At 44.7% G+C, this 24050-nt stretch overlaps 1 protein-coding gene across 1 annotated transcript; it reads right to left on the bottom strand.

The window, feature by feature from the left end:
- Positions 1-1346: 1346 nt before the first annotated feature.
- LOC135805564 (sushi, von Willebrand factor type A, EGF and pentraxin domain-containing protein 1-like) lies at positions 1347-23803 on the bottom strand. Its single transcript, XM_065319623.1, has 15 exons — positions 23785-23803; positions 22941-23138; positions 19336-19533; positions 17343-17540; positions 16681-16881; positions 15741-15935; positions 15292-15501; positions 14961-15146; positions 13042-13167; positions 12041-12160; positions 10769-10813; positions 10046-10127; positions 8690-8784; positions 6569-6904; positions 1347-1984 (listed from the first exon to the last, which is right to left on the bottom strand). Exons 1-15 carry the CDS (start codon positions 23801-23803, stop codon positions 1347-1349), a joined length of 2847 nt encoding a protein of 948 aa, XP_065175695.1.
- Positions 23804-24050: the final 247 nt, after the last annotated feature.

Below are 24050 nucleotides of genomic sequence, written 5' to 3'. Positions count from 1 at the left end.
TGAAATTACAGTATAGGAAAGAGTGAAGGTCAATGTATTTTAAAGAGAAAATAGTAGTGGCTCGCCATGCGAGTTTCAATTCCAATAATTATGTTTCAAAAATAAAAATGTTGTTGTGGAATCTGTGGAAGTGTGTACCAGAATGGGTGGACACGTGTCTATACACGTGCATGTGTGTGTGTGTGTGTGTTTGTGTGTGTGTATGTGTGTGTGTGTGTGTGTGTGTGTGTATGTGTGTGTGTGTGTGTGTGTGTGTGTGTGTGTGTGTGTGTGTGTGTGTCTGTGTGTGGTATGGTTTGGTATTCTATTTTACTTGAACCGGCACAGATGCCATCTCACCAGAGAATTGGCCTGGCTTCTGCAAAAGATGAAGAATTTTTTCGATAATAAGTTGGACAAAAACAGAGAATGGACTCGGAAAAGCCAAACAAAAAATTGTGTGTGTATGTGTGTGTGTGTGTGTGTGTGTGTGTGTGTGTGTGTGTGTGCGTGTGCGTGCCCCTGATCCTGACTCTGGCTTCCGCTGCGCATGTGGAAAGGTCTGCCGTCGTCCCGGGGATCTCAAGCGCCACGCTCCGTACTGCAAAGCTAGCAGATAGTCCCTTCGCTATCATTGCCATCGGCAATGGGCACGTTCAAGGTTCAAGGTGTGTGTGTGTGTGTGTGTGTGTGTGTGTGTGTGTGTGTGTGTGTGTGTGTGTGTGTGTGTGTGTGTGTGTGTGTGTGGTGCAATTCCAGCACAAGTTGCTATGGCTTCTGCTGTAGCATCGCTATCATCGCCTCCGGAGATGGGTGTCAAATGGTCAATGGTGTGTGCGTGTACTGTGTGCTTGTGTGTGTGTGCTTGCATGTTCATGGACCTCAAGACAATATTACGTCATTGCACATGGCCTACTTTGATGCATGGGTCAAGAAACTCGAAGGGCATGCGGTCGCCAAGAAGATATCATTGAGATGACTCTGAAACTTGCATGAGTGTCGAGTTGAGCAGAGCCTTGCAATATTGCACAAATCACTGGTTGAAAGGGTTCATACTGCAGTTGGTTATTTGAAGCTTCTCCATGGAGTATAGGTACATCAGAGGGTGAAACAGCTTATTGTCACAGCTTATTGACTGTTTCGGCAAGAGCTTGACGAGGAGTACATACGGCGACGAATTCAGTCTAACGTGGAAATGCAGGAAGCCACAGTTGATCGTTGTGGGAATTTATTTTCATCGTGATTTACATCACAGACTTTTCCGGCATGCAGAACTTGCAATCTGGCTCTTTCTAAGCCACAGTCAGCTTTGGCTGAGGGACAGGTTGACCGGTTGCTGACCAAAAGTGCTGGTACTCAGGGAGTTATCATCTAACCTTATCCCCCAGGCCAGCAGGAACACTGTATAGCTTATTGCTGTCGTCATCTTCCTCATCACTATACTCCCAACTATCATATATCTCTCCCTGGCCGAATGCTTGTTGGTGATTCTTTGCACGGGCAGCATCACGATGTAGCATGGTATATGAATTATCATCATGTGTAGTGGTTGCTGCAGTCAAACATTGATCACTGGGAAGGGATATTCCGTAACTGCTATCATAGTCTCCACCGATGCTACCCCAGCTGGCACGAGGCATAATATTGGTCTTATCATGTGTAGTGGTTGCTGCAGTCAAACAGTGATCACTGAGCAGGGATATTCCGTAACTGCTATCAAAGTCTCCACCAATGCTACCCCAGCTGGCACGAGGCGTACCATTGCACGTCAGTTCGTATGTATCACCAGCACTGAGCAATCGATCAACTGTGGACACACTGCTGCCCACGCAACCATCATTCACAGCTGCTTTGCGAATTTCTTCTTCTCTTCCGCCATGAGATGTTCTTCCAGCCACCTTGTCAGCGCCTGGGCTCACCACGGTTATGCCGTTTGGCTCAAAGCTGGCCGGTGAGGTCGTCACTTTGACTTTTCTTCCAGCTTTAGATTTCTTCCTGCTCGACCCTGTGCATATAAGAGAATTGAATGAGTAATGAAGAGACAGAAGAAAGGGTTGGCAGTACACAACTTGGATTTCACACGCATGCACGCACCCACGCACCCACACACATGAACACACACACACCACACACACACACACGCACACACACACACATGCACGCATGCGCGTGCACGCACACACACACACACACACACATTGACTTGTTCAAGACAAAGTCAGATGACAGGAATCCCGGGTTAAACCCATTGGTCAGGTAAATGTGTCACATCAACCGTTAGCGCCGACTTGTAATAGCAGGTACATGTCCATGTGTGCCACTCTTAACTTGTGTTAAGCGCTTGATTTACCGTATTATCTCTAATATAAGCACGGTCCTTTATGTTTTCAATGTACCTCCGCCCCGTGCTATTAATGGAGACGTTCCTTTATTGGAGACTGTTCCATTATTATTTCAACCTCATTTTAGAGGCATGTTGCCATGCCAAATTCATGTCAGACACACACATTTCAGGGGTTTTCGCCGATACAGATAATGAATTTACACAGTGTGCTTATAATGGAGACTAAGCACTATATTTTTTGAATGCCGCCCAGGTGTTCTATTATTGGAGACGTGCTATTATTGGAGACTGTGCTTATATTAGAGATAATACGGTATGTGACTGACTTAGTAAAATACCGGGAGATGACAACATTTAATGCAAACACGGCCAGTTTGACAATTGCCTCAGAACCGAGATTGGTGTAAGATGGTTGCCAAAGTATGTAGATACGCTCGCAGGTCTGGATACTCTCCAGTGAAATACCTACTGCCAAGACACTCCTGCTACAACCTGCAGAAACTCAGCGCTGAGAATTTCGAAGAATTGGCTGCCTTTGCAAAGTTTGGTAATCAAACGACCTACCCGTATGTCCCAATGAAATCTGGCAATTGTGGTACGACTTTGGGAGTGTATTTCAGAATGAAATCCGGCAATAGTACTATCACTTTGGGAGGTACTCCTGCATGCCGTGATATTTTTCGCCAATACAAGTGTGTTTGTTTATGACAACGTATTTCAATCGTTGGACCTGAAAATATTTCATTCCATAAAGTGAACTCCCAAATCTCCAGTATCCCAAAATAAGGAATGCTCATTATTACAACATACAAGAAAGGTGGAAATGTACTGCATGATCACGACCTAGGAGATAAAATTAGGGGTAAACAAGGGCTGATATTTCTTGTTTGAGTATTAGAACTCAGGAAAAAACTCTATGTTGAGCCTCTCTCTCTCTGTCTCTCTCTCTCTCTCTCTGTCTCTCTCTCTCTCTCTCTCTCTCTCTCTCTCTTGCGCTCTCTCTCTCTCTCTGTCTCTCTCTCTCTGTCTTTCTCTCTATGTTGGGCCACGTTGTCCACTCGCAGCCAGCAGCCGTATAACTCCTAACACTGTGCCATGCGTGTTGGTGTACTTCATAGCGGCACTAGTGCATACGCCCCCAAGAGTGTGCAACTCCTGGTGCCCTTTCTATGCAACTCACATCACGTGGATTAATGCACAATTAATCCTATTTACTCCCAAAGCTATGCAAAAGACGTTACTTGCAAGTGCTTTAGTAGCGTCTGGCGCTAACCGGGGACAACACCACTCTATTTCGTATCTGTATGTGTGTGTGTGTGTGTGTGTGTGTGTGTGTGTGTGTGTGTGTGTGTGTGTGTGTGTGTGTGTGTGTGTGTGACACACACTGTGTGTTAATTTGTTTCTGGCGTCGGACATGCCTGGCGCTATCCCGTACATGTCCCGTACAGTACCATCAAAGACAGCTGGCCACCATATTCAAATAGGGCTTTCAACTGCAGCATCATAACGTGAAGCTATTTGGAATGCGAAGTGTATCGAGGGAATGCATGCAGGGCGATAGTGCAGGTTTGAATCCCAAGTTCGTAATTTCGTAGAAAAAAATAGGAAAAATGAAAAAGTTATCAGTTAGCGCCATAGCGTAATATTAATAATAGAGAGGTTCTGCACAACGAAAATTCGAACGAAGTTTTGCGACAGGCCTTGCGAAAATGTGTACGAATTTTCGCACGAACTTTGTGTTCTGCACATTTTCGTAGTTTGCACGCGCCAAGTGCACGTACGACATGACCCAATCTCATGAAACTTCCTACGAAAGTTCATTTCGCGTTCCCTGCAAGTTTCGCGTCCAAAGTTGCGAAAGTTCGTGCGAAGTTTCTCACTCTCTAATAACTAGCTTGGTAGAATGTGCCTGTCGGAGAGTTCCAGTTTCTTTCTTTTTAAACTACGATTATAGACTCGGATGGAGAGCCAATGATCAATTTATTGTAAAGAAAAGGACCAAGGAACTACAAACTCCGCTATAATGGCCACTAACACCACCATTCACTAAACATTCAGCTCATGCGATAACATTGCACGACACTGACCGGCGGTACTGGCGTTCTACAACTAACTGGCTATCAGCTCTAGCACGTCTGGATGCGCACTCCATCAGCCTTCAAACTTGGAAGGTTCTAAGTTATATGATAACATAGGACGGGCACATGTTTTTGTATCGCAAAGACGTTTCTATCAGTTCAAACAACACAAATGACAACCTATGAAAAACAAAGCTTAACACGGGCTCCTGGGCTTTCAAGCCCTCTTGTTGCCATTTTGCGATCATTGTCTCCTCGTCGGTTATTGAAATATTACCCTACATTATATTCATTCATTAGTTGAGGGTGTTGAAAGGGAGAAAAGGAAATTGTAGGTGTTGAAAGGGAGAAAAGGAAATTGTACAATCATATGACCTGGTGGTGACAACTGGTGGTGACAGTCAAGTTTTTTTCCGTCAGACTTTTCCCTTTTCCATTCCCTCAACTAATGAATATCTTACAATGATCATGGAAAAAAAAGAAAAGGACAGAATGTTATGAGTTATGACTAACTATCCGCCAACGTAATTATAATAATTATGGGACAGGAGACTGCGCTCTTGAACATTATTCTTTAGAATTGTCACATGTTGTCACATGTTGCACGTTGATACTATTAGTGTATTGTAGTTACGAATTGTGTACAGAACTGTCACATGCTGCAAGGGCAGCATTGTCAAGACATGCTAGGTCGCTTGCAATATTGGTGCGTATTACTGCTATGCATTTCGCGAGTGTAATATTTATTTGTTAGTCTGTTAGAATTACATCACGAGTGCATATCAGTTACGTCTACGTCGAGACACATTTTATGATACAGTAATTGATATGCGTGTTCGTACCACGGCATGTTCACGAGTGGAATATCTTGTGAAGTGTGCTAATTTATGAATTATACCGTATGTCCGCACCTTTAAAGCCATGGCGGTATATTCGATTATAAAGCCAGTCTCAGTTATAAAACCATGGGCTTCATAAATGAAATGACATTTGAAGTATGTTCTGTAAAAATGGAGTGATAAGTACTATGCTTGCAAACTTACAGACCAGCAGGAAGGGTGAACAAGTGGATTTAGATTGAAATTTCTGTGTGGACTCGACTTTTATGGCATGGCGTAGTGGGTGAGTCATTTTGCATCTAAAATATCTAGGAAAGCAGCGGTGTTTCGAAAATAAGGCCATGGCTTTAAAGATGCTGACATACGGTAAGTAGAATTGTTGACACACTAATTGGTTGCAATGTACATGTACTTACTTGATCCGTTGCATTATCGCTATCCGCGGCAACTCCGCTACGATCTACTTGGCGAGACTTACTCTCGCTGACAGGGTGTGCTATCACCCTGTCGCTGGGTGCAAGCACCCCTTGACAGGCACCGTTTTCACCTCCATAATCAACAATTCTTCATTCTTTCACTTCAGCAGATTGCGAGTTTCTGTTTGTTCTACATTCAAATTATTGCTTTTCTTTTCGTTGCACCTGCACTCCGCGCTGCACGACGGTACGAGGACTTTGGCAGTCGCCATATTTAGTATCTCTATGGCTACGATGATTCATGCATTTTCTGTACCCTGCATTTTCTCTCTATGCCACGTACATGTACGTCGTTGTGTGCATGCATGCAGCGCAAGCCAAATGCACGCACGCTGCATGTTTTGCTCAGGACAGCGATTCGGCGATCGTTGTTCGGTGTGTTCTTTTGTGTTCTTGTTGAAACGAGTGGTAAAGTCGATGTAAAGGAGTTTCTGTGTTTTGTGGTCTGCCCGACGACGGTTAGTTGCGGGACCAAGTCGCACCGCAACAATTATCATACACAGTCAGCGAGTGCGACGAAATGGCGCAAAACTGACAAGGAGTACTGAGTCATTCGGCGACCTGACACACACTCACGCTCTCTGACTGTATATGATATAGTTGCGTTGGTGGACAGTTAATCATCCGACTCATAACTCATAATTCATAACATTTTCTCCTTCTTCTTCTTCTTCTTCTTCTTCTTCTTCTTCTTCTTCTTCTTCTTCTTCTTCTTCTTCTTCTTCTTCTTCTTCTTCTTCTTCTTCTTCTTCTTCTTCTTCTTCTTCTTTTTTTTTTACCATAATTAAATTGGCTCACCATCCGAGTTCATATAATAATCATACTGGTATGAATATCCATATGCATCCTTACCATGTGTAGTGGTTGCTGCAGTTTCTCTGTTATTCTTGCCGGGGGATAAGGCGTAGCTGTTCTCATATCCTTCAACAGTGCAAGCACGACTGGTGCTAAAATTAGTGTGGAATGTGCTTTGGTATGAATCACTAACACTGCGCATCTGCCGTGACTTGCTACCGCCCGAGCAGCCACTCCTGCTACAAGAGTCGTCTTCTATGCCATCGCGAGATGATGTGTCAATCACCTTGTCACTGAGTACGCTCACCAGTGTTATGCCGTCGGCCCGGTGAAAGCTGGGTAGGGGCGTCAGTTTGCTATGAACGGATATTCCAGATTTCTTTCCAATGGAGCCTGTAACAGCAGACAGAGTGGAATGAGTACTGGAAAGATAGAATATAGGGTTGCACACAAGCTAACTTATGTCCACACCAAAGGTTCGTCATCGACACAGACACAGCAAGCCGTGAATCTCTATAACCCTCCATTTCAGGTACCGTGACATATGATTCAGCGCCATTGGGCATCAGCTGTCATACCTTGCATCTCGCCAAGTGAACATTCAGTCGGCTATGTGTGACACTGCTTGTACAGCTACAGTCTGCCATTTTGTGTAGTTTCTCCACTTCCTGTAGCCAAGCTGCAGCTCTATGTAGACTTGGCTGCTCAATGTAGCCAAGCTGCTCTATGTAGACTTGGCTGCTCTTCAACAAATTAAAGCTCCTACTTCACCATGATCAGTGCTGGTGTATGGGTAATCATTCTGCTAGCATGTTGCCGCGGGTTCAGGATATATTTTTTTAAATTCCTGAAAAAAACCGCAAACCCACAAGGACTCAAACCTTGGAACTAGCTTGTCCCGATCCAAGAAGGCGCTGACAAATCGTTCACCCCATTGGCAGTTCACAACACGTACCATGCTTGCTGATGGCATTTTGGTCTTGTTCCCAATCGCCCAGTCACATTGCTTTGTATAATTTATTGATGCCATCTTCATTCGGTCCGTCCATTCATAGTACGGTAAAATCCCGCCAGAGCGCCGCCCCGTCTCTGCCATGCGCCCCTCCCTGACCTCTTGTCAGGCAAGTGATAATGATTGTATCCTCGTATGATTCTGTGAAGTATGTAAGGCCGTACTGTACTGCACACGCGTCCTCGACCTGGTGGTTGGAAATGTACACAACAGTTCCCACCCTCTTGACCAGGGATCGCACAAAACCTTGTTTTTTAATGCGTCTGTGCGACTCCCAGCTCTTGACCTGAACTTACTACTCCCGTGAATTTAATCACTTTATTTTGACATCTGGCAGCAAGTTCCAGAGCCTGACCATGGTTGGTCTCCTGATTGATCACTACTTCTATTGATCATCCTGCTCCCATAGCGTAGGTGATTAGGGCATTGTTCATAACAAGCAAGGTCCCAGGTTCGAGTCCCACTGAGTCGGTTTGGTATTTATCGCTGTTCTGAGAGTTCACTTCCCTGACTAGTTGTACTGAGTTTGAAGTTCTCCCAATCCTATGAATTCTACTCCTGAGTCAAAGTTAAAAGTAACATGGCACAGACAGAAAGCCTGTGTTTGCCAGACTCTGTATTTTGGACAAATTGTGGTGCACCAACGTTCAGATAGTGAAAATTCACCACAACAAGTCAAACCCTGTCAAACGTGGAATGCGGAAAAGACTGTTTCGACCAAGTCGCATGCTTGCCTTATCCGAACGATAAAGTGGACAATTCTCAGACCCAACGACACACCAGCTGACTCGTATGGCAGGAATACACACACACACACACACATGCTTTATAAACTGCAGAGTTAGACTGTGGCACAGGGCTCTACTTCTCACCACCACCACCGCCACCAGGACCGCCACTACCACCGCCGCCGCCACCACATCATCAGTTTGCACATGGCGCCTAGTCGATGGATAGCTAGTGGTATCTGATATAGCGGGCTAGTGCATCTGGTAGCGCTTGGTGTGTGTATTGACGCCATTTCCCTAGGTGAATTTTACCCCCCCCCCCCTATGAGTCAATCGTAAGTACACTTGCAGGGGCATATTCAATTTCACTATCCTGAGTCTAGCTCTGTATGAAGACACTGTATCACTAAGCCACCCTGCAGAGCAACCGTCACCTACCTCCGCCGTCAGAATATCTCTGATGGTTCTCCTGTTCCATTCCACCAGTCCAGTCCATACGACTTACTCCTTGGATTGTGGCTCTCACACGTTTCCTGCACACAAAGACAAAACAATACAAGAGCATGTATTGGTCAAGATGTCACTCACTTTTACTGTCATCAATGCAAATCTGTCTCTCCCTCCCTCCCTCCCCCCCCCCCCCGCCCCTCTCTCTCTCTCTCACTTTCTCTCTCTCTCTCTCTCTCTCTCTCATTTTTCTCCATCTGCGCATAAAATCTAGACTGACAACCTGCTTGTTAAATCGTGTACCTGCTTTCTGGCGTAAAAACCCTGTTGTAGAGGTCTCAGTCCTCATTTGTTAGACTTACCTGTCTTTATATATTATTTGTAACTTACTATCCCTCTCCCTCTCCTCTCTCTCTCTCTCTCTCTCTCTCTCTCTCTCTCTCTCTCTCTCTCTCTCTCTCTCTCTCTCTCTCTCTCTCTCTCTTCCTTAGAGATTGCCATGTTTGGGCTACTTTGAGGGGCCATAAAACCTTCCCCTCCCCACGTGCCCAAATAAATACCCTAAGGCGAGACCAAAAGAAAAATAGAGATTCCCGGGCCCTCCCGCACCAAAATCGAGCCAAAGCCATTTTTTTTTGAGCAGTTCATACATGTACAGTACTGATCATGTGAGTAGATCTGTGATGTGGAGTCACACAAACCCGGGCTTGTACGACTCCCCGATGTACAGATCAGGGCAATTGTTGGCCGAAATACAGAAAAATAATGGAACGGGTAAACCGCGTACCTGTTTTCTGTAAAAAATGAATAAAAATTACCGGAAAATACTGTAAAAAAAGTTCAACATGGCATGCATACATACATTGGAAAAAAATAATAAAATAAAAATTCGCCCGCCCGCACCAATTTCACATGGGTCCTGCCCGGGAATCTCGATTATATTTTGGTCTCGCCTAACCTATTGATTTTCTCATTCTGGACACCCCTAGGATTGCAAAAAAAAGGTGTTGAACTGGTGCATTTTGCAGAAAAAGCATTTCGGCAAGAGCTACTGTCCATTCATAAAAAGATGGGCCCTGGTTGAAATTAGAAAAAGGGTCCAAAAAGGGTACCCGAACAGGGGTTCGAACCGCACAGTGCACTGTTGCAGGCGCGGTCAAACGGCCTGGATTTTTGATGGACTTTCCCAATTCAGTGCTTTTGTGGAAAAACCTGGCCGAAATCCTATTCTTGTTAGGGCTTGCTTTTTTGGAGAAAAAGACTCCAGAAACAAAATTGGAAGAGGATTCCATAGGGCATTGCAGAAAAAACAAATTGATCAAATTTAACATAGAAACTCTAGCTTACCGCTTATGGTGACGAGCCGCGAACACAATGATAATGATCAACTGGATGAGAACGAAGCCTCCAGCAGCTATTCCCATATATCCTAATGAGTGAAAAAAGAGATACAAACGTGGGGGCACATAGTAAACGGTCTTGTTCAGACACTGTTGGCATTTTCTAGGTAAAGAAGGCAATGGGGAGGACAGGGCATCATGTTATAATGTGCATACAGAGCAGCTGCAACCAGTCAGTATGCATACACACACACACACACACACACACACACACACACACACACACACACACACACACACACACACACACACAGACACAAACCCACACACAGACACACACACACACTTGTACTTGTTGCTCACTGCCAAAACTGGTCACGTGGGTCTCCCCGGGAGAGGGGAGAGAGACTCAAAAGGAATCTTTGAAAGATGACTCAATTGGCTATTGAACTGCCCAACGGCTGACACCCCCTGAAATCCACAAGCACACACACACACAAGATACATGTACAGAGAAGAGAACCAACGTGTCCTTGCTCCAACTCCGAGTTTCATGCTTTAGCTACAGTATCTGATGACCACTAACGAGTGAAACTCAGAGTTACAGCAAAATACTTTGGTTCTCTTCTCTGTACGTATACGAGACTGTGCACTAGGGGTGCATCAAGCACTCTCTTGAGCTGCCAAAACCCTCCCCTGAGAGTACAAACCAGATAGAAGTGTCCCATACCTGGTACTCCAAGACCAGCCGGGGAAGCCTCTTGACTGCCATTGCCTGCACATGTGTGACACAACCAGAAGAGCACAGGAATGAACAACAAGGAACACACAGTTGAGACTGACGTGTACCTTTGACCATAAGGCGGCTGGCCAATAGGTGAAAAACGGAATGGAAAACTGGATGCATGCCAATGATCAACTATGATTGGCCGCAATGTCCATTACGATGACATGGTGAGCGTGCAGTAAGTGTATTGTCATAAGTTAGAATAATGGTATTGCCGTGCACAGAGATTATTGGAAGAAGGTGAGGCGGCCAGGACACCTCTCTTTCACTTACAGCACATTGGATGATGTCTCTACTCTGAGAGTTACACGCCCGTGACACTCTGCAATGATTGTCTCTTGACTGCCCTGGCGGCCACAACACTCTGCAACTCTGCAATGATTATCTGTTGACTGCCCTGGTGGCCCGACTCTTCCTGAAACCGCTGCTACTTTCTGAGAATGATTCTATTTATGTAGCCATCGAAAACAGATATTGGAGAGGTACTGCTATACGTCACAGTGAAACGTACTTGTAGAGCATTCACGTCGAAAGCAGGTGTCTGAGTTAGAGTCTATGGCTTCGTGTGCTTTGGGTCCAGATTTCTACGCGTAGATGAGGTTCTCTACGTTGTGGCACACGCAGAGAAAATGCGTACGGACCTTCTGGGTATCATTTGAGTGCAGGCAGAAAAGTGCCGAATACGGAAGGGGAATTTCCCAGAACACATTCCACGTAAATTCTCTACATGAAAGTAGAGCAGAACAGGTTTTCTTTACGTTACGGGAACGCGAGGAGAGTTCCCGGGATTCTTCGCATCGCGTTCCCGTAACGTAGAGCAGAACATCGCTAATGTAGAGGAAGGAACTTTGATTGGTGAAATCTGTTACGGTGCTGTTCTCTTGTATGTACTAGACAAACACTTGTTTGTACAAAGTGGTGCCCTCTGAAAAGTAATTTCTTGTAGTGCAGCTCTATGTCTACGTACTGTAAAGTGAGGTTCGTTCGCTGGAGATTAAATTTCGCTATTTTCGCGACCTTCACACATTCACGAATATAAATCGCTGCAACCTGCTCTGTACATTGTTTGTAGACGTACTAAATCCACTTGAAGAAATTTGATCACAAAAGATTCTCATCGTGAACCAGCGCAATTCTTGAGAACGCAGAAATTGCGTGCCACAAACGTTTATCGCTTTATAGTACATGTGATGCGGAGACAGTCATGCTACCGACCTGGGCAATCCTCTCCGCTTGAATCCACTGTGCACTTGTTCACACAGGAGTACGATCCAACGGAGTTGATACAAGATTGAAATGATGCCTGACATGGACTGAAAATACATTCGTTATCATCTGAAAAACGGGTGAAAAAGAAGAAAACTATTCCTCGCAATTGAATTTAGTTTTGGAAGGGTGTGTGTACCTGTGTGCCCGCACATGTTGGATCTCATATGTGAATTTGAATACAGTCAACTTCGCTTATAACGACACTCGGCGGGGCATCAAAAATGTGTCCTTATTCGCGAAGTGTCGTTATACCCGAAGTGTCGTTATACCCGAAGTCTCATTATATATATTACAGTGGGATGGGACTTTGCTCTGGGCATGGCAATTCTGTCGTTATTCGCGAATTGTCGTTATATCCGCAGTCGTTATTAGCGAAGTTGACTGTAAGTCAAATCGTATGCCCGGTTTCTTGATGTGCCAGTGGAGAAATCAATGGATGCCCATGCTGTCAGGGATGAGAGCCCACGGACGGCCAGTGTTGAGTCGTGACTGGCAGCTGTTCGGCTGGTTAGTCACCCTGAGCTCCGTCAACGTGGGCATGGAGCTGATGCAAGCTTGTGGCGGAGGTTGCGCTGACTAGTTGGCAGCGGCTAGCCTAGCTGGACGATGTGCCTCAACAACAGAACTGGCACCCCAATACCGGGTATGCAACGCAACGGCTGCAGTCTTCCCATTGACTCTCATTCCTCCCAGCACCACTGACAAAGGACATAGGAGCAGAAACAGAACACTTCTCGATCTCAGGAAAATAAATTCAACATCCACGGCCACCTGGAGATCGATTCCCCACATTTTTGTATTTTCCCGCACGCACAGTTTTAACGCAAACGCTGAAAATCACAAGTATAGTATTATCACGTCTTGCGTTTTCCAGTCTCAAACGCAAACGCACACGCAAACCTAACGCCTAACCAGTGCACCCCAGTAACAAGTAACTAGTTCCTTACCCGTGCACTGTCTTCCATCACCAGCATAACCAGGGTTACATGAGCAGCTGTAGGAACCACTGGTATCTGTACATGTTCCATTCACTCGATTACAAGTATCCACCCCCAGAACACATTCATCAATATCTGCAGGAAAGAGATGAGCAAACACTTGTAAATACACTTGTAAATACACTCACTAGATAGTGCTGAAACTTAGAGTCAGACATAATGTCATAGACACATACACACACACAACGAGCCATGTACGAGGTAGGGAAGGGATGGCATTTAATGTGTGTGTGTGTACGCGCACGCACGCGCGAGTGCTAGATAAGAGGATCTGGGCAGTTATGGCAAATACAGGCACGCAAGTAGCTACCCAGGCCATAAGAGAGAAGGACTAGCATATGCGTGACGTTTCCGCCTGAGTTAGCGATGGATTTCTTTCTGGCTAAAAGTTAAAACGTTAGACTTTGTGCCTTGTTTGGCATTCAACTCTTAAGGCCGATTCATACTTCGTGTCGCGTACGGGAAATCCATCGCACGACCGTCGCGCGATGACTTTCCCGTACGCGAAGTAGTTGAGCTCAGATCAACTTTTTCGCGACGCGACGCTTTTCCCGTACGCGAAATGAAGTATGAATCGGCCTTTACAGTATGGTTCAAAATTGGTTTCTCCCCGCACCGGAGCTCGCACGTTTCCTTCGCCTTGACTTGACACTATAATTATACTTCATACTGCTATTATGGTATACAATGGATATCGGATATAACGACACTCCTTCGGGAGAGAACAAAACGTCACTATTAATTTTGACCTGTCGCTAAACTCGATCTTCACAAAGAACTAAACGACTTGGGCAACAGAATTGTGTCGCTAAACTCAATCTGTCGTTATATGCAAGGTCGTTATATCCGTTCCCCACTGTACCAGAGAAAATTCAGGTCTGCGGTTTGTCTGTACAACCTCTGCTTATGGCCAATGATGGCCTGGACCAGACCCTGTGCTGAAAATGAGATACAGCACAGCAGATGATATCAACTTCGTATGAATCGGCCTTTACAGTATGGTTCAAAATTGGTTTCTCCCTGCACCGGAGCTCGCACGTTTCCTTCGCCTTGACTTGACACTATAATTATACTTCATACTGCTATTATGGTATACAATGGATATCGGATATAACGACACTCCTTCGGGAGAGAACAAAACGTCACTATTAATTTTGACCTGTCGCTAAACTCGATCTTCACAAAGAACTAAACGACTTGGGCAACAGAATTGTGTTGCTAAACTCAATCTGTCGTTATATGCAAGGTCGTTATATCCGTTCCCCACTGTACCAGAGAAAATTCAGGTCTGCGGTTTGTCTGTACAACCTCTGCTTATGGCCAATGATGGCCTGGACCAGACCCTGTGCTGAAAATGAGATACAGCACAGCAGATGATATCAACTTCGAGTCGCAACCTGTCACACTTCGCTTTGTCCAGCGTAGGTCTTCCACGTCTATGCATGCGGACAGGACGGATAGAGCATGCCCAACCGGACAGCACTGGTAGAGCATGCCTAACCTCAAGGAACACGGCAAAGTTGAGCTGCATTGAGAAGACCTAGCTCTATGAGTTGTAGATAACAGCCACGCGATCAGGGCATGTACAGTTAAAAGAAAAGAAATAGCAGGTCGACGTCAGCTCAATCTTGGCGTGCGCCGGGCCGGGAATCTCGATTTCTTTGTTTTCACCTAACCAACAGTGATTACGACCATTATAACAATGCATGCCCAACTGCGCCAACAAAAGAAACACCCAACACCAGCTACTCAACGGAGTGATGTCTAGGGAGGTCTCTACAAGAACTAAGGAATTGCATTGACCACATTACAGCCTGGGAAATCTCCAACCCCCCCCCCCTTTCGGTTATTCTGCTAATGTAACTTACTGGAGCATGCCGGTGCTGTTCCAGACCAGGTTTTATTGACTTGACATGCTCTCTGATCGGCAGGTCCAGTTAGCTTGTATCCAGTGAGGCATGAGTAGAGAGCGATGGACTGCAGAGCTAAGCCATTGGTGGCGACCACCTTGCCATTCAAGATCCTGTTGAGACCTGGACAGTAGCTGGTATGAGCTACCAAACATGGGCAATACAAGAATCAAAATGACGTTCATGTGTATGAGGAAGTTAAACCTGTACGGATAAGCCAGGTTTACTGAGGACAAAGTGGCAAGAGTGGGTCACACCTCACCCATGCAAACGAGAGAAATTCGCTCACCGTTACAGGTCGGAACTGTGCCGTTCCAACTAGCATCCAGCTGGCATGACAACACTCTGCTTGTGACCGATGTCATGGTTTCATTCTGGACATAGTAGCCAGGCAGACACGTGTACTTGATAGCAGCTCCAGCCGTGTTGGAAGATGATGGTGTGAGGTATGCTGCAGTTCCATTGTCCAAGGAAGTAGGGATGCTGCTGCACGCCACCGCTGTACATAGTACAAAAACAGAAGAAGAACTGCTGTAGCCTTTTTTTCTTCCAAAGCATTAAGCAAAAGGAAAATGCTTAAATAGCAAATGAGTATAGAAGCAGGACAGGTTCGTACATTGCACAAAATATCGGTTTGGCATGGTAGTAGAGGCAAGCAAAAACCAAGTTCAATGAATATGTCCACATGTTAACCTGCTCCTACTGGGAGCAGTACATTAATTGATTCAATGTTCTCACCTGCACATGTTGGCACAGGACCACTCCACAAACCATCACTTTCGCAGCGAATCGAGTGAAAGGTGACAAGGGCATGGCTGCCAGCAATGTGAAAACCACTGTTGCACGTGTAGTTGTACTGTACGCCAAACTCTGGTTGGAAGCCACTGAACTTGCCATCGGCGAGTGACTTATTGAGGGGCGTACAGGGAACATCTGCATGGGACACAAAATAACCAGGTTATATCCATCATTTGCAGATTGGGTTCTGACTTTCACACATGTCACATTCACACATGGTGAACTGAAGAAATTCCCGGCCATTGGCCGACTTGTGCACAGACTGTCCCAGCACATCATTGCACCACAGTGGAACACCCAAGCATGGTATAAACAACGGCGACTGCCTCGCATCTGAACATGTGTACACATGTCTTAGACTTTAGAGAGTGCGGGAGGATCGTGCTCAAAAGGCGGATGGTTGGATTGCCGGTGGGCAGAAAAGCTCTCATGATCTACTAGTATCGTAAAGTACCGTTGATCCGCCCCCTCTCTAATTCCCGCCCCCTGTCGATTTTCTACCTGTGAAGCGACTTCGGCGTATACAACGAAAATACGATGTTGAACCGACGCATGCACTGCTGTACACAATACTTGCCAATCCAGGATGAAAATGTGCACAATCCAGCACATCGAGTCTGAACTTCTACGTTGTTGTACATCATACTGCACTTGACAGCCTCGATCTAATTCCCGCCCCCTCCCGAAAAACCAGCTGGGAAGCGACATGGCGTGGGGGCGGATCAATGGTACTTTACGGTACTAGTATTACAGAGGGAAATGCAGATCATCATAATACTAGGATTACAGAGGGAAATGCAGATCATCATAATACCAGTATTACAGAGGGAAATGCAGATCATCATAATACTAGTATTACAGAGGGAAATGCAGATCTTACATGCACATGCTGGAACAGTGTCACTCCATGAACCGTTGATGAGACAACTGAGTGTCACAGCTCTCTCCGTTATGTTACCAGATCCATTAATGTAGTTCCCAACCGAGCAGGCATACGTCACACTGTCACCAAAGTAGTTGCTTCCAGACGCTACAGACCGAGCTCTAGTGATTGTCAATGGCACAGGTGTGCAACTGACCCCTGCAGTGGCAGAATGAGAGGCAGAATGAACCGGTGCCAAATAGCAAAGCACTAAAATAGTAGTGTTGCACTGATACTAGTCCAATACATGTGTATGTGCTCTAAGATACTGTATGACACACAGAATAGGAAAGACTTTGCTCCTGCTGCTGCTGCTGCTGCTGCTGCTGCCACAGGCAGTTGTCAACAACAGCCCTTCCCCTGCACTGTAGACCATGTTGGAAGAGGCTATGGTGGAGCATAAGGACTGTCATAGAGTGACTGAACAAAGTGAACATTATGCTGATCCACACGCAACAGAACTGAGCAATGAAATGTATAACTTTGAAAAACACTTACTCTCCTGAGTCTAGATTTGGATCACTTCTACCATTCAACCTCTAAAACATGATGCCAGTATCAGCTAATCAAAAATGCACAAGGGGTGAGGCATATCGTCCGGACAATACTAACAGACTTACGTTTGCAAGTTGGAACTGGAGCACTCCAAGAGCCGTTCAAAAGACAGTTCACTGTTACGGATGTCACAGAGAAATTCGCTGCTGAAGATATAAAGAATCCATGTTGACATATGTATGTCCTGTTGCTAGTATATTCCAGACCAAACGACAGCACGCTGCCATTCTGCAGGGTATTGGGTAGGTCGTGACACATGATTGCTGCAACGGGGATCAGGACGGCAAACAGGTTGTAACCAAGTCACACAAAATCTTGGGTACAATGAGTACATGTAGGTTGATTGACTCGTTCACCAAATTCATCGATCACCTTGTATTTGGCTCACTGCAAAAGGAGGACCTGGTCTACATCAAAATTTCACCAGTTGTAGTCTTCGGGGTGGCGAGTCGACTGGTCTTTGTTGAAGGAAGCTGAGATGCTCTCTCCTCCTTTATTCCCAATAAAACTCGCGCACTTCCACCGAAACTAGGTGAGTATGCTCTCTCGTCCTTTATTCCCAATCGAACTCGTGCACTTCAAACCAAAACCAGGTGAGTATGCTCTCTCGTCCTTTATTCCCAATCGAACTCGTGCACTTCCACCAAAACCAGGTGAGTATGCTCTCTCGTCCTTTATTCCCAATCGAACTCGTGCACTTCCACCAAAACCAGGTGAGTATGCTCTCTCGTCCTTTATTCCCAATCGAACTCGTGCACTTCCACCAAAACCAGGTGAGTATGCTCCCCTACTAAATACCCTACTAGACAGGAATTTGTGCGGAAAATTCACTGAAAGCCAAGCACCTATGCTCTTATGTTCTTATGGGAGCACGGATGCACGTGAAACTTCCAGAACAATGTAGTATTCTGGATTCTGAATTGAAAAATCTTGTTCCAAGTAGACTGGGATACAGCGTTCAGCCCTTATTCCCAATCGAACGCGACCAAAGACAGTCCTGTGTGCGACTCTGTATTGATGTGATCACATTCATCCATGCTTTTTTATAAGAACGAATCGGTAGTAAGGCACGCTCGCCCGAGTTTGGTGGAAGTGCGTGAGTTTTATTGGGAATGAAGAAGGAGGGAGCGTCTCAGCTTCCTTCAACAAAGACCAGTCGACTCGCCACCCCGAAGACTACAACTGGTGAAATTTTGATGTAGAGTATACTTCCCCTTTAATTCCATAATCAATTTACAAAATGGTCATGCTTATCCCCCCCCCCCTCCATATGTCTTAGTATATCTGTGAATTAGCTTCTCAGTCTAATAAAACCTTGCTCTTTATGCTTCTGAAGTATGCACACTGTAACTCCTTTCTTCTTTTAAAGTCTTTATTTTAGTTGGAAGCACTCATAACGCTGCTGATGCCACATATCGCCAAGAAGCTTCTAATAATACAGGGTATGCTTGGCTCATGCCACCAGTGATACCCAATGCATTTCGGAAGCGACAAAAAAGAGTAAACCTGCTTGAGCTTATGCATTTCTAACTGCATCGCAACAAGTGGAGCCCACAGTGACTGCATCAAGCTTCTACTACATATTATTTATTATCACAATTCAAATAATTCACACAAATTGAGTGTCAGCATACACACATAACAACCATTTCTATAATAATAATTATACCGCTTGCATGTCTTTATTTCTATACATTTCCTCATATAATTTATAATAGCTATAAAGAGAACAAATTCTGCTGTCGTCGCCACACTACAACAAAGTCATGAAGGTTTACCAAAATCGATTTTCTTGTCACAATCATCAGTGGAAAGCCGTGACTGAAGAATAACCATGCTCATATAATTTACTTCATCTTTCTGTGAGAACCGTACCTATGGGACGGTGAGAAGGCAATCATGCCTGGGCAATTGGTGAAGTAAAACATCAACTCGGAGTAAAAGCATTTTTTCATCCTCTTACTATCGTTTGAGCTAGCTGTGCCTTTCGGTATTGAGCACTGTATTGGACAGCCTGGAACCTCTCTGTTTTATGTGTCAATCCTGAGCTTGACTTACGTAGGCATGTCGGTGCGGTTCCAATCCATGTTCCATTTGGTGCACATTGCACTGTTGCATTGCTGACATTCTGTTCAGCATAACCAGCTACATAATACCCCACATCACATTGGTATGTCACTATACCAGGGTACACCAGCTCTTGGCTCAATATGGAACTATTTGCCAGGGCAGGTGGTGGAGCCATACATGTTATACCTGAAGAAAAAAATAACAGGAGTAGGAGCAAACGAAAACGATAATATGAGCCAGAGTACACTAAAATATGACCACAGTTCAAAAAATTCGATTTTCTGTTTTTTATAAGAAGAAATGGAGACCAAGGGACTACAAGTTTCTAGTACGCTATAATGTCCACTAACACCACCAGTTAGTGGAAATGATAGCGTAACTTGTAGTTCATTGGTCTTCATTTCAGTTTTTGTTCAAAATTGATCAAACACACCTAATGTTCACTGTCTGAAAGTTTTGGATTGATCTGACATGTCTAAGTGTTGCTACGGTGGTATTATATATGATGTGTTGAAATTATGAATTTCTATGTACAGCAACGGGATTGTCATGTTTGTGTACAGTTGATATATCCCTTGGTTCATCCTTTCCGGGTCAGTTCCTCTGTCCAGGGTCTTGTAGCATGAGCTGACAGGTACTCGGCCACATCCAAAGTTTCTATATGCAGCTGAGCTAGGTATCTGAAATACCTCCTGGTTGGAGCACCACTGGAGAGCTGCCAGCGAAAACACGGTCAACACCAGATCCTGTAGACGTCTCCTTTGTCGCCTGCGGTGTGCACCCACATTCCAGTTGATGATGTTAGAGCGTGCTGCATAATGTGAGACTGATCGGGCGTGGAGCACATTGACACCTGTCCTCTTCATAAGAACAGGAAAACTGCAGTTGGTAAGTGTGCATTCACACTTTGAAGAAATTCTCTTTGAGCAAGGTCATCACACGGTTATGTCAACTCCACTACCAGTTGAATATGATAAGTGAATTTTCACTAGCAGCCCAGCCAAACCTAGTCACTGTTATTATTATTATTATTGTTATTATTATTATTGTTATTATTATTATTTGAACAAACGGCGAGGAGACAACAATTTGATAACCGCAATCAGTAATACAAGCTGGATTGACATTTGTGTACACTTTATTCATGTAATGTAGAACTGTGGGGACAATGTGCAATAAAACGATGAAAATGTGAAGAAATTGTGAAGACAAAAAAGGGATTCAAACAAGTTTTCGTACAACACTCATCAGGAATCTTCGTTGTACTAAAGGACACTGAAAACAAAATTGAACTACTATAGAAAATCTAAGTTAGAGAAATAACACTAAGAACAACAGCAGTGAAATTTACAAGTGTGAATTTTAAAAATGAAAGTGAGAGCAATAACGAATGTGTGTACTAACACTAAACTTGCAACTGAAAAATGAACAAAGAAGAGAAAGAAAGAAGGAAGGAAGGACAAAGTGATAACAAATAACAGCAGTACATTACACCTAGAACGTTAATAGCCAAGCTTGGCCGTACAAACATGACGCTTTACTTGAACAATTTCAACCCAATTACACTATCTTTCTGTACACACAAATTAGGCGTATACAGACACTGACAGATGGCTTCCAAAACTTTTAACTGTAGTCCATAACCATGACGACCACTGCACAATACAGTGAAAGAAGAGTCGGAATACGAACTGCAACAATCAGGACTAGCCAACAGATGATTGGACACTGAAGACTTGCTACCACGAAACATACGTACAACACTAACATTCTCACCGGCACTCTCACGATCACTACAATCGTCGCTCTCCGACTCATTGCTCCCTTCACCGCCCGTCCCATCATCTGCTTCCTCTGCGCTCTCTCTGTTATCCCGCCTGACTTGGTCCGTTGAACAGGACTCGGCCGTCACCCTGCTGTCACGTCCCTCCTTATGCCCTTGTCCGTTGAGTGCGTAGTTTCTGTTGTAATTGGCTGTTGATCGTCTTGGTCTTTCAATAGTGGGCTTGGATGGTGGATTAGTTGTGGTTGCTGTAGATTGCATTGTTGGTGATGGTGTGGGAGCTGCTGATACGCAAGGTGGGTCTTTTTGGGTTGGCAATTGTAGTGTTCATCGTTTTATTGCACATTGTCTCCACAGTTCTACATTACATGAATAAAGTGTACACAAATGTCGATCCAGCTTGTATTACTGATTGCGGTTATTATTATTATTATTATTATTATTATTTCAGAACTAAATATTGCGACAGAGCTTTCGGCCATATTTTCAATTCATTGCATTCCCAACTCATCACAACCACGCGCTCTTCAGCCGAACCATACAGACACCAGCAAGGACACTTCCGTTGAGAGATAATAATTATTGCTCCACGCCTCTAGACAGCTGTTTCGCTCCCTGTCGGAGCTCATCAGTAGAGGATGATAATGATGATAATGGAGGAATGATCATTCTTATACACCAGAAATGGCGCAAGTGCGCGCTTTCCACATATATCAATGGCATATGCAAGCTGCTAAAATGGTAAAGTGTGAGAACAGCGATAAATAATCATAGTACGCGCTCATTGGTGGAGAAACACACCACACAGGCGACGAAAATCTTACGCGGAATACTGATGCCAAAGGAAAGTACATGTATGTTGTTTATTATTATGATGTTGCAATGTCCATGTATGCAGGCCAGGCGAGACTCACCGCCGAGATCCCCCAACGCGACAGGCTCGGTTGCCGTTCAGGATTCACACCGACCTGTCCGCCCGTCAACAGGATCGACAGCGGGAGGCCCCACTGATGCCGATGTCGATGCACACCAGGAAACTTGTAGTCGTGAGTCTCGCCTGGCCTGCATACATGGACATTGCAACATCATAATAATAAACAACATACATGTACTTTCCTTTGGCATCAGTATTCCGCGTAAGATTTTCGTCGCCTGTGTGGTGTGTTTCTCCACCAATGAGCGCGTACTATGATTATTTATCGCTGTTCTCACACTTTACCATTTTAGCAGCTTGCATATGCCATTGATATATGTGGAAAGCGCGCACTTGCGCCATTTCTGGTGTATAAGAATGATCATTCCTCCATTATCATCATTATCATCCTCTACTGATGAGCTCTGACAGGGAGCGAAACAGCTGTCTAGAGGCGTGGAGCAATAATTATTATCTCTCAACGGAAGTGTCCTTGCTGGTGTCTGTATGGTTCGGCTGAAGAGCGCGTGGTTGTGATGAGTTGGGAATGCAATGAATTATTATTATTATTATTATTATTATTATTTCGGCTGCATTGCACACCGGACATAACAGGCTCTCAGCTGCAGCTGAGAGCCTGTTATGTACGGTGTGCAATGGAGATATTTTCCGATGTGAAAACTACGCTGCAATGGAGTCTGAGAGTTTTACGGAAACATTATTATTATTATTATTCTCTTTCCCTCAAACCAGTTAATAATAATAATTAATATTATTATCAGCCTTTTCGCGTTGACATCGCCAAGCAAGCTTGGCTAGTCTTCGCTTAGGCCAAATGGAATGAAGAATGAGGAACGAGCGGGGTCAATGAGGTTATGGAGTACTACTGTAGCTTACCTACACATGTTGGCTCTGGAGTAGACCAGTGTCCACTGATGAGACATAGTGATGTGTGACTGGTGATACTCTGATTGCTCTGTCCAGAGATGTAGTATCCCGGATTACATTGGTATGTGATATTGCCAGGGGAAACTACACTGTAATGACTTGTGTATCCGTTGACCAGACTACTGTTGCTACGTGTTGAACATCTTACTAGAGATGCAGAATATAATAGAGAGACAAAGGACATCCAGTCAAGTTGTGACCACCCATCCAGCAGCAACATAGGTCGATCAACAACAATACCGTATGCCAGAGCGAACCACTGAATGACATCATTGTGGAATGACATCATTGTGGAGTGACATCATTGTGCTCACTGAAATCCGACCCGAAGTGCAAAACTGGCGACCTGGACCAGTTTCAATCACATCACTATACGTGTAGATGTGTACGTTCAGCAGCATTCGTACCACTTCCAGGGCATCAAGGGGGTTGCAAGTTGAGGGTGTAGAATATGCACTTTGGGTCGGATTTCATCGAGCACAACTGGATTCTGGTTTCCGGTTTTATACATTGGATGTGCAAGCTCTCTTTTTCAAGATCATTTTGTATTTATTTGCCCAGCCACAGATACCACTTGCTGATCGTAAAGTCACCCGTGGGCAGCTCCATAATTTACTCCGCATCCCGTTCCCACCCAATTCTGCTGGGAGATGTTTTATCCAATTTCTGGGCAGCACAACGTGTGACTCTCTACCCGATGCTCACCGCTCTATAACAAACCTTGTTCATTTCAAAAAAATATCTTTCAAATCATGATCTCACTTCCCGCCATTAACTATTGGCACATTGTTACCTTCTGTCCCCCAGTCCATCATGCACTGTCTATCTCCCATACTATCTACAACCGCAACACACATAAAATACACTGCTGCATGGTATTTTTATTGTAACTGCTGATAGTCATCATGACATCTTATTATTTCCCATACTGTTCATACTTATCGGTATGGTAAAAAAGGAGAAGGGCAAAATGTTACGAGTTATGACTAGATCATAATCATACAGTCAGCGAGTGCGACAAAATGGCACAAAACTGACAAGGAGTACTGAGACATTCGG

This window comes from Sycon ciliatum, chromosome 1, assembly GCF_964019385.1.
Source record: "Sycon ciliatum chromosome 1, ocSycCili1.1, whole genome shotgun sequence".
Taxonomy (NCBI): Eukaryota; Metazoa; Porifera; class Calcarea; order Leucosolenida; family Sycettidae; genus Sycon; species Sycon ciliatum.
The sequence above is the reverse complement of the archived record's forward strand: the minus strand, read 5'-3'. Positions and strand labels throughout refer to the sequence as shown.

What these genes read in the sequence shown, in the direction of transcription:
- LOC135805564 (XM_065319623.1), bottom strand. An exon ending in AACCGCACCGACATGCCTAC is followed by an intron (nt 17,541 to 19,335) that starts GTAAGTCAAGCT and finishes TCCCCGTTGCAG; the next exon opens with CAATCATGTGTCACGACCTA. An exon ending in CACTGTTCCAGCATGTGCAT is followed by an intron (nt 15,936 to 16,680) that starts GTAAGATCTGCA and finishes TGTCCCATGCAG; the next exon opens with ATGTTCCCTGTACGCCCCTC.